The sequence below is a fragment of the Ciona robusta genome, chromosome 13 (assembly GCF_009617815.1).
Source record: "Ciona robusta chromosome 13, ASM961781v2".
In the NCBI taxonomy this organism is placed as follows: Eukaryota; Metazoa; Chordata; class Ascidiacea; order Phlebobranchia; family Cionidae; genus Ciona; species Ciona robusta.
Window position 1 is genome coordinate 2228606 of NC_143247.1, and position 14404 is coordinate 2243009.

The following is a 14404-nucleotide window of genomic DNA, read 5'->3' on the forward strand; positions in this document are numbered from 1 at the left end:
CGTGTTGCCGACACTTTCGTCACGGTCTAGCAATTGAGTAAAGCAGACGAACCGTAAAATCGATAAAAACTGTAAAGTTTAGCAGATTTTCGGCTGGACAATGTATTTAGAAGGTATTATTATAATACTACATTAATTCGAGGCCTAAGAGTGTTTTTTTAGCTTGATGTTGTGCAATATTTAGGCTGTTATGTGTTCGCATATGTAATCGTAAATAGTATGCTGCCCTAGGTCATATCATTAGCTTCCACGCTGGTAACTTCGTTTTTCGGAACGCGTCGGCAGTTTTCGCGTATGACGGACGTGACCCATGGCTATACCTGTTTGCGGTGTAAATACAAAGTCACTCAATAGTTATGCTGTAACTTATTACCAAATGGAATACTAACTCACCGTGATAAAGCAGATTTTAAACAAAGTTACTTACGTGGTAACTCATCAGCTGGCACGAGGTGTATGAAACAGAACATTTGTGTTGCAACGACTGTCGTTGCCCCGCCACGTGACGATAAATAAGTTACACTCATCCATCTATTGTAGTAGGTTGGGGTAAGATGATACATGTTTTTATTCTTTCTTTTCTAGCAAATTTGGTAGTAAACAAAGACTAATTACAGAAAAGTTTAACCGTATCCTCACGATTCTAAAGTAGCGTTGGTAATTGTTGAAAACACGGTTAGGAAGTATGGTATATTATGTGCTAACGGTGTCCATCTTACCCCACCCTACTATATATCAGATTTTTATGTAGTCTATAACTCGTGTGTGAAGGGGAATCCCCTCTTTTTAATTATGTTTTTAAAAATAGTAAATGTGTCATTTTCTAAGTTAATGTTTGAACAAATTAACTAATTTATTAATAAATTATACAATTATATACTCAATTATTATATCTATACCATTGTAGGTCATAAAATCATACAATTTAAGATTTGTACACGAAATATTACAGTTCGTTTTTACACAATAAAACACGTTGCAATTTGTATCAGAAAATACAACATTTATACACCAATTATTTGTATTAGAAAGAAAATACAAACATAAAGAATACAATAAAATTGTTACAGAACTTTTTGGAACACCATATATAATGCATTGAGACATTGTACTTGCAACAACAATACAACATAATGCAAATTTACTGTTTAATAGAACAATAAATTTATTTATCTCTTCGAATACGATAATAAAGATCAAATAAAATAATACAGCGAAGAAGAAGGGAATTAGCAACAAAACGACAGTTGTTAAAACTACTTAAAAACAGGCTAAACCCTAAAATTTTAAGCTCTTTTATTAAACGTTTTTTGGGCCTTTAAAATACAATGCCTGCTCACTATGTAAAGTCAAAATGTCTTTATTTTATTTTTTTCACAATCGAATCTTTCATTTTCTTTTAAATTCTAGATTGACTTTAGTGATTGAAGAACGACTGGCAGTCTTTGTCTTTGCGATGCTAAAGTGAGTCTTTTTAAGTGGGAACTTTGGTTTTTCTATGAAAGTGTTGGAACTAGTTGGACCTAAAATGGGAAAAAGGTGAAAATTGTGAAGAATCTTAAGTTTTTATAGTTTTGTTAATTTCTAAATAGTTACAGGTTTTTAGGGTTGTAGTTCTTTGAGTCTGCTATAGTTCAGAATATCTGTTAATGAATTTGTTACACCCACTGTCTAGTTATAAAGTGCTTATATGATTTAACATTTGGCACTAGTCACGAGTTCGGCTAAGACAATATTTTATAGTAACATCAGATCTTTTAAGCTAGAACATATACAGTAGCTGCTACTTTAGCTAGGCTTTAAGCACACAGGCGTAACAATATAGTTGGTTGGCCTGGGTGACATGACCTTATATGTAGCAGTGGTGACGTTAAATGTTGTAGGACTTGTAGCAACTTTGTTGTAATTATAAACCAGATTTTACCCTGCTGTTATGTGTCTACACAAACAAACAGAGCTAAAGTATATTGTATTCGCCAAATTAATCAATGAGGTTCCCTATGTTTGACAACCATGAGTGTAACTGTATTTTAACAATCACCCAAGTCACCCAAGATTTTACAGAAAATTAAAAAAACAAATCGCATATAATGAGTTATGTAAACTATTGCGCAATAATGACCAATTATGATGTCATAATCTCATGCAAAACCTGTAACGTACGGCTCCGGTTGGTCGAAACCATTTGTCATATCCATAGAAACATCATTCTGTGACATCTCATAAGTGCTCAGGTTGTCAACAGTCATATTGGTGTGCGCCTTTTCCGGGGTGATTTTTCGTCGCAAACGGTTTTTGGGCTGTAAAAAATGGATTAGCAGTATAAATATCTAAAACATGTACAGTTTAAATACTGCAAAACAGGGAAAACTTAGTTGCAGACGATTTTTGGGTTAAAAAAGGCTTTTAGTAGCATGGTATTGTATTTATCTACAGTCTACACCATGATGCTATTCTATTTATATGGGTGAGGTCCTGCAATGTGGCACTCCATGGGACATAGGATTTAATCCAGAGTTGGTCTATTACCCTAACACCCAGGGTGCCATATCAGTAAAAATTGGACTCTTATGGGTTGTCTAAATTGTTAGCTATACCTAAAAACAATCAACCACAAAGTACATATGTGGTAACTCATAAGCGGGCATGAAACAGAACACTATGTTATAACGACTGTCATAGCCCCGCCACTCAAGAATAAATAAGTTACACACATTCTTACCTTATCTTTTGCAGTTTTCCATTTTCTTCTACGTCTGATTAGAGCATAGCAGCATTTATGTAAGCAGGTCATCATACATGCTTTGAAACACTCAAAAGACAGAAGCGCGTACACCAAAAACACAGAAAACATAACAAACGCAAGTGTCAGTATAATATATAGTGGAGATAAATCTGGGAAAATTTTTCCCACAACTCCAGGAATTGGTATCGGAGTAGTTGTAGTAACTGTAGAAAATCAAAAGTTATAGATAACCAATTAGCCTATATTATTTATAGTAGGGTGGGGAAGAAGGGACACCTTTACTACATAATATCCAAATATCCTGATCCTGTTTTAAACAATTAACAACGGTCTATGGGAGTTGTGAAGATATGGATGAGAAAATAGAGTAATAAAGTGCCCCAAGAACATTCAAAGAATTATAAAACCGTATCCTCACAACTCCCATAGACCGTTGTTAATTGTTTAAAACACGATGAGATTTTTGAATATTATGTGCTAAAGGTATCTCGTCTTCTTCCACCCTAATATATATTAAACTGGTTACCCACTTAGCGTTGTCATTATTGGCGGTTGTGTCATAAATGGTGGTAAAGTAGTTGAAATAGGTGGTGTTGTTAAAATTGTCTGGTTACAAAATGTTGGGGGTCCTGTGCCCTCGTCTGTATTGTCTCCGCAAGAGTCAATTCCGTCGCAGTTTAAAACATTGAAAACACAACGCCCGTTTGCGCAGAGAAGCTCTTCGGTTGGCTGGGAGCATGGAGAAGCTGTGATGAATGAATGTAACTTGTTTATACTTGAATGATAGGGTAATGATAGTCGTTATAATATAGGTCTTCTGTTTCATACACCTTGTGTCGGCTTTTAAGGTATGAATGAATGTAACTTAATTATCCTTGCATGGTGGGGTAATGATAGTTGTTATATAATAAGTTCTGTTTTATACACCTCGTGCCCGCTTACGAGTTACCACGTATGTGACTTTGTGGGTGAATGTTTTTTCTGTATGGCTGGCAATTTGGACAACCCATTTCCATTAGTGACCACTAGGTTGGAGCAATTGTGGTTGGGGGTCTTTCCCAAGGACACATACGCCCAATGGGCAAGACACTTAACGGACATTGCTTTAACCCAGTGGTTGCTAATGAATTACAGCAAATCTCAGGCCGCATGGAGTGCCACTCTGTAGGAACTCACCCATGTATAATAAAATAGTTAATTACCCCAACACCCAGTGTGCTACTTTTGGTTATTTTATAAAATCCATACACTCGTAAAAATTAGGTATATATTCTTACATCGATCTGGTGTAAAGCCATTCCAAAATCCAGTGAAATTGGCTGTCGGCGGAGCAGAAATTCTGGTTACAACCAGTTTTAATGTCATCCAAAAACTCGTGCTTACAAATTCCCTTGCTGCAATACTGTCCGCTAAAAATTTTTAAGTTTTAAGAATGAATGAATGAAAAGACCCACACGCCTGCAATGGTAGCAATTAAAGCCTTAAACTGGTAAGGTCCATGCGGAAGCACTATGGGTGTTGGGGTAATGGCCAACTCTGGCTTAAATCCTAGACCCCATACCTTAATGCTGGACCTCACCCATATAGAATAGAACATTTTACCATACTTGGGCATATGGTGGAAATTATAGGGAACGAGTCATTCAAGCCATCATATATTGTAAGGTTTGAAACAGCACAGTCTGTAGGAGTCAGTGAGAAATGCCTAGAAACAAAAAGATTGTTTTAAATATGTATATGTGTGTGTGGTGTATTTATGCACTTCATACTCACTGTTGAGTTATAACATGGTCTCTTCTTATACACCAGACACACATGGTGTATTCAAACACCTCATGCTCACTGTCAAGTTATAACATGGTGTCTTCTTATACACCAGACACACATGGTATATTCAAACACCTCATGCTCACTGTCAAATTACCGAACCATTTATTACTTACAGAAAAGTGAAACGTATCCTCTGTCGAAATTTCACAGCTCGCATGGTAAAAAAACACGTTATATCATTTGAAATTGGGGGAAGCACGTCTATTGGTTGATGTGAAACGACTATCCCGCCCTGCAGCTGTGACGTCACTCCACATTGGCCGCCCGTGATGAGGTCAACTGAAGGTCAATCGGTAAGCATTTATTATGTTATGGATATGCGTATTTATACACCTCGTGCCCGCTTACGAGAACATATAACTTTGTATATGATTGAATGAATGTAACTTGCTTTATCCTCGCGTGGTGGGGCAACGACAGTCGTTATAACACGGGTGTTCTGTTTCATACACCTTGTGTCCGCTTACAAGTTACCACGTATGTAACTTATTTATCCTCACATGGCGGGGCAACGTGCCTGCTTACGAGTTAGCACGTATAACTTTGTAGGTGATTGCCTTTTATGTATGGCTGATAATTTAGGCAACCCAATTGGTTATCACTGGGCTGGAGCAATTGCCGTGTCTTGCCCAAGGACACATACGTCCACAACGGTACCAGCGACTAGAACCTGTAACCATTGGGTTAGATGCGTATAGGTTTCGTTGCGTTTAGTGTCCTGGGTGTTTTTATATTTAACGTCAAACTACCGGTGTGTATAGTACTATGGGGTAAAAATAAGATAGTAAATAATAATATCCCATGTTTTTAATACCATATAGTACTGTGGGGTAAGATGGATACCGTTAGCAAATAAATCCAATATTTCCTGATCGTGTTTTTAACAATTAACAACGCCCTTTAAGAGTTGTGAGGATATGGTTTTATAATTCTTTAAATATTCTTTGTTTACTACCAAATGGGGCGATAAAAGAGAGTTAAAACGTGTCCCGTCTTACCCCAACGTAATGTATATGTATAACAGCTCGTAGGGTGGGGAAAGAGGAGACATCTTACCATTCTATTTTCACGTACCATTTGGTAGTAAACAAAGAACATTCAAAGAAATATAAAACCGTATACTCACGACTCCCATAGGCCGTTGTTAATTGTTTAAAACACGATCAGGATATTTGGATATTATGTGCTAAAGGTGTCCCGTCTTCCCCCACCCTACTATATACGTAATAATACGTTATACTACACTACAATACTACATGATGTATTGCGTTTTCAAGAGCTTTTAGATATGTAACACTTACTCGTATCGATTCCTGAAGCTTTTTGAACAACAGCCAAAGAACATAAGATAACACATAATATTCTATACATCATATAGTCCTGCAATTTTTTGCAAAAAATCCTAATTTTCTGAGTAATATATTTGACGTCTTTCTAGTATAGCATATAGTTTTACACGTTTAAATGTGTAGTTGTAAAAAAAACGTTTTTTTGTAACTTTTTTTTAGCTGCAACTGTTACCCTGTTTATAGTACACAGTTTTATTGCTATAGTGATTTTCTGTTTTATAAAAACAGAAAATTTCGCGACATTTTCTCGTTTGTGTGTTGTGACTATACGGCGACTGTTAAATAAGCCCGAAAAGGCGGCGAAATTTCAATTTTTCTTTTCTTTTTGTCGGTTTAACAATAGTTGTCGTAGTTTTTAAAGCGCACGTCAAAAGTCACAATAAGAATGTTGTTTTTGGCAAGTTTTGGGTATCGAGTTTCGCGCAAAAAGTTGTTTTAAGGCGTTTGACTTAGCACGACCGCTATGCCTTTGTGTGGCTGTAAAATTTGGCGCCGTAGCTTAGTGGTTAGGCGTTTGGATTTATAACTGAAGGATACCGGGTACGATGCTCGATGCTGCTACCATTGTGGGCGTATGTGTCTTTGGGCAAGACACTTAACGGCAATTGCTCTAACCCTGTGGTCACTAATTGGTTGTTCAAATTAAATTACCTACAAAGTTGCATACGTGGTATCTCGTAAGCCGGCACGAGGTGTTTAAAACAGAACGCCCATGTTCTAACAAAACAGGACAAGTGAGAATCAAAGTTTGTATAACAATTGAGATGCTCAAAAGCAAGACCTTCAAATACCACGCTATTTTTAGTTTCTACATCAAAACAAAAATATGTCTTTTATCTGTTTGAAATTTTTAAATTGAATTTTAGCCGTATGGGCATGTCCAGTTAGTTACGTAATAATACGCCTATTGTTACGCGCATCAAAGGCAGCTGACGTAACACTTAAGTATTATTTGCGCATAAGCACGCGTAAGATGTCCAAACTAATTAAATCGTTCTCAATCTTTTTTTGGAATTATTTTTTCCTAAAAAGCGCAGAATTTTTGGAGTACTGATCAGTACGTATTAGAACTTAGCCTGAAATGTTGTATTTTGGAGTTTAGTTTTTTATTAGGTTTGTTAAAAATCGGCTTTGAAAATATTTATGAGGTTTTTTTATCACTTTTTCGTAACGTAGTTATAGCTTTTTTACACTATACATGCAATTAATTTAAAATAACATTATAACAATATTGTAGGGTGGGGGAAGATGGGTCACCTTTAGCACATAATATCTAAATATCTTGATCTTGTTTTAAACAATTAACAACGGTCTATTTAAGTCGTGAGGATACGGTTTTATAATTCTTTGAATGTTCGTTGTTTACTACCAAATGGGACGAGAAAATGGAATACTACGGTGTCCCATCCTCCCCCACCCTACTATATAAAATTTAAACCGCAAAATGCGGTTTAAATTTAAGCGCACAGTTAGGGGTTATTCAGGGTCAAATTTAGGCCAGGGTTTAGGATTTAAAATTTTGTCTTTGTAAGCGTTTGTATACCACTTCAAAGAGATAAAAGAAGAAAGCATTCTGAGATGGCTATATCATGTTTAATCCGATTGATATTTAAAAATGCCGTATATTGTGTATGTATGGTATAGGTTGGGGTAAAATGGTTTATTGGAAATTATGTGTACCCATCTTACCCCACAGTACTATGTTACCTTTTTTCAAAACAATAAAAAATAGTTTGTCGTTTTTATAATGGGCATTCAGCAAAAATGCCCGAAAATACTGGCTAAAAATACCTGGAAACGCTAGAACATAATACTTGGCGACTTATAAAAAAGGCGCGGCAACACTGAAAAAAATGGCTGGCAACACTGAAAAAATGCCCGGCAACACTGGCCATGGTCCGGACACGCGACTTCCCGCTTTCGTAACACGCCTCTAAATATTCCGCCGAATTTTGGAGACGTTTTTGAGACTCCTGTCGGCTGCCGCCAGTTTTCAAAACACGAAATCCTTATTATAACAACACTGTTATAGCTACGAGGTGTTACGACTTAGCGCTAACATACGCTGTCTAATTTTGCGTCTGTTGTATTCTACAGAGCGCTTAGTCCCGGCTAATTCAAATGTATATGTCAAAAACCGTGTAAATTTGTGTTAAAATTGTGCCGTAGTTTAGAAATAGTAAAATTGTATAATGTTTGTTTTTGTGTTTGTTTTTTTAATCAGTTGTATAAAAATAAAATTGAGCTTGTTTTTTAGGGTGTATACTTAATGCGTTGTAGTTATCATTCAGGGGAAAAATCAGCTGTATAAATTAGGTTGTGCTTGTTTTTATATGTCAGTTTTATAATTTCTTCTTGTTTTTATGTGGCCTAGATTTTATGCGTTAATGAAGTTTTTTCGCCGAATTATGTTTCTTTTCGTTTGTAATTTTTTCAGGCAGTCAGTTTTTGAGTATTCATTTAAAAAATTATAATTTACTTTAAAATTAACTATCAAAAAAATATCTACAATTTTATTTCAAAATTTTATTCATTTTTATGTAGAAAACTATAGTCGCAGTTATTGGATTAAAATTCGGACAAATATGTTAAATTTTTGCTTTTCTTTTGTCCTATCTATTTCTACATGTTTGGCTATTGATACGGGTATGTATACGTTCTATAGATTGTTTATTATTGTAAGAATTCGAATTTTTACGTATATGGTAACTCAGAAGCAGGCACGAGGTGTATGAAACAGAACACCCGTGTTATAACGACTGTCGCAACCCACACGCGAGGTTAAGTAAGTTACATTCATTCACTTGTTTTTGGCACCGATTTGTATTAAAATCACTATATTGTTTAAAACCTGCACCAATAAAATGTAAAAATATACATCCGCGAGATGGCGCTAACGATCTATGTTCCCACAGTTGTCATGATACCGACATCGTGCGGCGTGACAGAGCCCAGGGGTCCAGGCAAAATCATACAAGCTCAGCCTGGCGTAGCAATGGGTGTATCCGAGTATACACCGCTTTTTCCCGCGTGTTCATACACCATGGTAGCAGCAACTGCAAACCATCGTATCCGGTTTAATTTTGGCACAGGTTAGTAGTTTACCATTGTGGGCGTATGTGTTCTTGAGCAAGACACTTACCGGCAATTGCTCCAACCCAGTGGTCACTAATGGGTTGTTTTCGATTGTCATTGCCCCTTCGCGCGAGGATAAACAAGTTACATTCATTTTTCATATCCAATTATTTTTTTCAAATACAATTTTCCATATATATAAGTAATACATACTTTTGCATTTCTTATTACGTAACAAAGCCCTTTATGGCGTCACAGGTATGGGAGAAGTGAACTTTATTGACCATCCAAACGGCTGCGGCGCCGCTAACGTACAGTTACTAGACAGCGATGGTCTCACCCAAATTCTACCTTTAACATGCGGGGTTTTGGACAGGACAGAATATCTCTCGACCGGCGATAGAATGACGATAGAAGCTATGAGCACTGGCGGAAATGGGACCATTTTTAACTTTACAGCGCAGTACACGTCGTTTACCGACGCCGGTGAGAGAGTTTTTTGACTTACTGAGTACGGGTTTGAACCTAGGGCCCTTAACTGTAAAAAAAGATTTGAAACCTGAAATTACGTGATAAATAGTAACAGGTTTCACGCTGCTAAATTTTTGGGCGTATGTGTCCTTGGGCAAGAAATTTAACGGCATTTTCTTCAAAAAAGAGGGAAAAATTACCCATAAAGTTACATAAATTGCAACTCGTAAGCGGGCACGAGGTGTATGAAACAGAACACCCGTGTTATAAATTTTATCATTTCCCTGCCACCGCTAGGATAAACAAATAACATTCCTTTTTTAGCATTAAACTTATATATATATATCCTAATCCTTACCTATTATTACATACAGTTAACTGTAGCGACGATCCGTCCGTATTTCCGTGCGCGAACGGTCGCTGCGTCGACCCAGCGGGGCGATGTGACGTCACACTGATAAATAATTGCGGAGATTTTTCGGACAACAGCAGAGGCCCGCCTGGCAACTGCTCCAGTAAGTATAACTACAGTGTATAGAATTGTGGTAGGTTGGGATAAGATGGGACACACCTAGGGGCAATACGGGACGTACGTGGGGAGAGATGGGACAGTAAGTATGATTATGATATGGTATCATGACGTATGGTGGCAAGACGTAATGGTATATGACGTATATATGATCGTGACGTATACTAGCTTATGACAGTATTGGCGCGCCAATAGCCCGGAAAATATGCGTTCGAGGCTCAATGTAAGCAGGCACGAGGTGTATGAAACAGAATACCCGTGGTATAACGGCTTGGAGACAATCTAAAATTGATAACGACTCTCATTACCCCGCGACATACGAATAAATAACATTCATTCATTTATTCTATATTACATCACAGCGCCAACGACGACTGTTGTAATGACTACAGCTCCCGGAATGGCCCTTACACCGCCAGGAGCGCCTGAAAGCGATTCACCAAGTTTATTATGGATTGCATGGGTGACTTTGGGCCTGGTTGGCGCCTACTTGTTTTACTGGTTACTGTGGAGACCTGGGTACCTTACATGGCGGTGCGGCGCTTGGAGACACATACCATTCTGCAGGTATATTTATATATACTCTTAGCAAAAGTTAAAAATTACCCACAATGTTATATATGTGGTACCTCGTAAGCAGGCACGAGGTGTATCAAACAGAACACCCGTGTTACAACGGCTGTTGTTAACATATACCATTCTGCAGGTATATTATTAGCATAGAAGGGATAGGTTTAAAAAACCATCACTTATAAAGTTACATATATAGTTAACCGTGCACGAGGTGTGTGAAACAGAACACCCGTGTTATAACGACTGTCGTTGCCCCGCAACGCGAAGACAAATAAGATATATTCATTCATTTATTTTTGGCACCGAATTTCGTCTCGTATATTTTAGGTTTTTAGTTTGTTTGACCACTTTAACTGGTTTTATCTAGTTTTACCTGCTTTTTCTTGTACTGATACAAGTTTAATGCAGTATTTTCCAATTTAAACCGATTTTCAATAAAGAGGTTATTTTATTTGTGTGTAAGTAATTGGTAAATTGTTATGTCTTTGTTAAACTATATGCTGCTGTTAACGCTGATTAAGCAATACTAAATGCCCCGTCTGCTTAATGGTTAAACCCATTTGGCAGACACTTAAACTGTAATTGCTTCAACCCAGTGGTAACTGATAAGCAGATAATTTAAAAGTCGTTTAAAAATGCTGTGTTGGCATATTGTGTAATAATACACCCGTGTTGTAACTTGACAGTGAGCATGAGGTGTATAAATACACCATGTGTGTCTGGTGTATAAGAAGACACCCATGTTATAACTTGACAGTAAGCATGAGGTGTATGAATACACCATGTGTGTCTGATGTATAAGAAGACGCCCATGTTATAACTCAACAGTGAGCATAAGGTGTATGAATACACTATGTTTGTCTCGCGTATAAGATTTCTATAGCTTATAATCTGCCGAAATATTCACTACAAATAAAAACAGTACAAAAATATCTAATATTATTATCTTTTCGTTCGCAGAAAACACGGATTATGTCAGAAGCCTACCGGTTCGAGTCCCAGCGGCGGTACTTTTACGTGTTGTTCTGAATCTAAGGTAGCATCAGATGCATCACAAATACCAAAAGGTAATTGCTATTGTTATTAATTTTGCGTTTTGCCGTGTCTATATGCGCTAACAAACATTAACTTTGAATTGGTTGCACCACTTTTCACAGGTTTTTATATCAGTTAAGTTGTATTTGACCGACACTTCAGTATTTTTGACAGCTAATTTTACAAATTTTCAACAAAACAATAATCTTAAATTGGTTGCACCACTTTTTACATGCTTTTAATGTAGTCTAATTATGTGTTATTGTTTTTTGTTATGTTGTTTTGAAATTATTACTTAGTAGGTTTTCTGTATATTATGACGTCAGTTGTTTTAGCGGATATGACGTAAAATTACACGGCACAACACAGCTATTGTGATGTATACAATACAAGTTGTGTTACGTCACAATTGCTATTGTTTTTATTTTGAAACTTTTTCAAAAAATTTCTTGGCTGTGTTATATAGTATACTGTTGGGTAAGATGGATACCGTTAGCGCATAAAATCCAATATTTTGTAATAATTAACTATCTTTAAAATAGAGAAAACAAAACACCCACAGAGTTACCTACGTGGTAGCTTGTAAGCGGAAATGAAGTGTATGAAACAGAACACCCGTGTTATAATAACTGTCGCTTCCCGGCCACGCGAGGATAAATAAGTTACATTCATTCTTTCAACCATATATACAGTATCTCGTTTTTATTGTAGATGCTCCTGTTACGTCACAGCCAGGTCCTGTTACGTCACAATCCGGACAAACGAACGGTGTTTTTAGTGAATCACTTCCAAATACAGGTATGTAGCAGTTTAAAAATTTTCGGAAGTGCGTCAGAATCACTTTTAATTATCTCTGTGACGTCACAGACGTAGGTGGAAATACTATGGAAGGCCTGCCTGGCGGGATACGCAAAGAGTCGCATATATTTGCGATCTAAAAAGAAAGTCTACATTTGTAATGGGAAAATATATGGTAGAGGGGGGGGAAAATGAGACACTTTTTCATTCTATTTTCCGTCCCATTTAGTAGTAAACAAATAACGTTCAAAGAGTTATAAAACCGTATCCTTACAACTCCCATAGACCGTTGTTAAATGTTTAAAACACGATTAGAATATTTGAATATTATGCGCTAAAGGTGTCCCGCCTTACCCCACCCTACTATATGTATTTAGGCATATCTGCACAATGAAAATATGGCATTTGTTAAATGGAAAATATACCTGTTTTTGCCTGTTTAGAATTTACAACACAATTTCTTACATATGTAGCAAAAAATATCTCCGTTTTCTCATTTTTTGATTTAAAATAAAAGTTCATGAATTTTGAAAGGTATTTATGTATTTAAGTTTGTTTTTTATGTTTTTTGTCGTTATTTTATTATTTTTTACAACATTTTCTACAATTGTGAAATAAAAATATGTCTGTTTTTGTCTGTTAAGATCAATTTACTTCGTTTAAAAAAATGTGTATTTTAACGTTTTTAGTTGTTATTTTATACTTGCTGGTAGCGCCTATAATAGTTTAAACACAAAATCGTTGTTTTTATATCAAGTTGAGTTTGAATTAGCTACCTCGTTTTTTAATTAGGGGTTCGTTGACCCATTTTTCACCATATGTATTAAGAAAACTACCAAAATGCCCCAACTTTGCACTAATTTACTAAAAAATGTCTTTTCCTAAACGGAATTTTTGTTTATAAACAGTTATACATCTTATTAAACTATATAAATAATGTATTTTACTCATTTTTTTACCTACATAGTAGGAAATGGGCCGAAAAATGACCAAACTTAGCATTATTTACTAAAAAATGTTGTTTTTTTTAAACGAAATTTTCGTTTAGCTGAAGTTATCTACCTTAAACTATAAAATTAAACTACTTTACCCATTTTTTTCCCCATAAGTTAAAAAAAATCTTCCAAAAATTGCCTAATTTAGATTAAAAATGTATTTTCTGAACAAAATTTCGTTTAGTCATGGCGGTATTGTGACGTTTTTCGGCCATTGTGTATTAACAATGTTAACTATGACGTCTAAATTTAGATTATGCGTGATTAATTGTGCTAAAAACACAATGACACATTATTGCGTCATGGTACTAGTTTCTGTGTGGCCTTTGTGGGTCAATACGTAACAGCGTAAATTGTGACGTAATAATATGAATTTAAGTTGTATTTTAAAACGTAATGCGTTCAATTGTATAAATATGCATTAAAAACAAATTTACGTTTTTTGTGTAGTAGGGTGGGGTAAGATGGATACCGTTAGCACATTGTCCCATATTTCCTAATCCTGTTTTTAACAATTAACAACGCTTTTCTAAAGTCGTTAAGATATGGTTATATAATTCTGTAAATATTCTTTGTTTACTTCCAAATGGGACAATAAAAAGAATAAAATCGTGCACCATCTTACCCCAACATACTATATAAAAATACAACTGTCTGGCTAGTTAAATTTCCTATTTAACTTTTGTAGTTTTTATTGCGGTACACTGTCTGTCGTTTATTTTAAAACCCGGTACACTGTTTGTCGTTTATCCCACCAACCGGTACACTGTTTGTCGTTTATCTCACGAACCGGTACACTGTTTGTTATTTATAATACCGCTGTTACTATTGTACAAAGCCGTTTTTTAAACGCATGAACAAATAATAAATAAACTACTTAGTGTAAAAACAACAACACCGATTTATTTTTTTCGCAAACGAACGACTTTGTTTTTCGAAGAAATCTCAATTGTTATATTATAATACGCAGCGTGTAGTCATGAGATTTAGGATGCACAGTGCA

The 14404-nt window shown here is 36.0% G+C and overlaps 2 protein-coding genes across 5 annotated transcripts; one reads left to right on the forward strand and one right to left on the reverse strand.

The window, feature by feature from the left end:
• Window positions 1–1385: 1385 nt before the first annotated feature.
• On the reverse strand, window positions 1386–6031 carry LOC149725749 (low-density lipoprotein receptor class A domain-containing protein 2-like). Of its 3 annotated transcripts, none has more exons than XM_089891023.1 (8): window positions 5878–6030; window positions 4690–4855; window positions 4354–4451; window positions 4024–4155; window positions 3277–3492; window positions 2723–2949; window positions 2164–2300; window positions 1386–1523 (listed from the first exon to the last, which is right to left on the reverse strand). In XM_089891023.1, the coding sequence occupies exons 1-8, from the start codon at window positions 5948–5950 to the stop codon at window positions 1514–1516; spliced, it is 1059 nt and encodes a 352-aa protein (XP_089747149.1). In that variant the 5' UTR covers window positions 5951–6030; the 3' UTR covers window positions 1386–1513. The 3 variants fall into 3 exon arrangements, with proteins under 3 accessions (XP_089747149.1, XP_089747148.1, XP_089747150.1); XM_089891022.1 differs by having other exon boundaries at window positions 1390–1523; window positions 2153–2300; window positions 5878–6031; XM_089891024.1 differs by lacking the exons at window positions 4690–4855; window positions 5878–6030 and adding an exon at window positions 4520–4661 and having other exon boundaries at window positions 1390–1523; window positions 2153–2300.
• On the forward strand, window positions 4728–14296 carry LOC149725750 (uncharacterized). Of its 2 annotated transcripts, none has more exons than XM_089891026.1 (8): window positions 4728–4869; window positions 8841–9017; window positions 9259–9486; window positions 9846–9986; window positions 10363–10567; window positions 11534–11640; window positions 12320–12406; window positions 12476–14296. In XM_089891026.1, exons 2-8 carry the CDS (start codon window positions 8846–8848, stop codon window positions 12544–12546), a joined length of 1011 nt encoding a protein of 336 aa, XP_089747152.1. In that variant the 5' UTR covers window positions 4728–4869; window positions 8841–8845; the 3' UTR covers window positions 12547–14296. The 2 variants fall into 2 exon arrangements, with proteins under 2 accessions (XP_089747152.1, XP_089747151.1); XM_089891025.1 differs by lacking the exon at window positions 4728–4869 and adding an exon at window positions 8451–8571.
• Window positions 14297–14404: the final 108 nt, after the last annotated feature.

What these genes read in the sequence shown, in the direction of transcription:
- LOC149725749 (XM_089891022.1), bottom strand. Translation starts at nt 5,950, where the DNA reads ATGATGTATAGAATATTATGTGTTATCTTATGTTCTTTGGCTGTTGTT. An exon ending in AATTTCCACCATATGCCCAA is followed by an intron (nt 4,156 to 4,353) that starts GTATGGTAAAAT and finishes AAAAATTTTTAG; the next exon opens with CGGACAGTATTGCAGCAAGG. An exon ending in GGAAAACTGCAAAAGATAAG is followed by an intron (nt 2,301 to 2,722) that starts GTAAGAATGTGT and finishes CATTTTTTACAG; the next exon opens with CCCAAAAACCGTTTGCGACG.
- LOC149725750 (XM_089891025.1), top strand. Translation starts at nt 8,511, where the DNA reads ATGTTAAATTTTTGCTTTTCTTTTGTCCTATCTATTTCTACATGTTTG. An exon ending in CCCGCCTGGCAACTGCTCCA is followed by an intron (nt 9,987 to 10,362) that starts GTAAGTATAACT and finishes ATTACATCACAG; the next exon opens with CGCCAACGACGACTGTTGTA. An exon ending in TGCATCACAAATACCAAAAG is followed by an intron (nt 11,641 to 12,319) that starts GTAATTGCTATT and finishes TTTTTATTGTAG; the next exon opens with ATGCTCCTGTTACGTCACAG.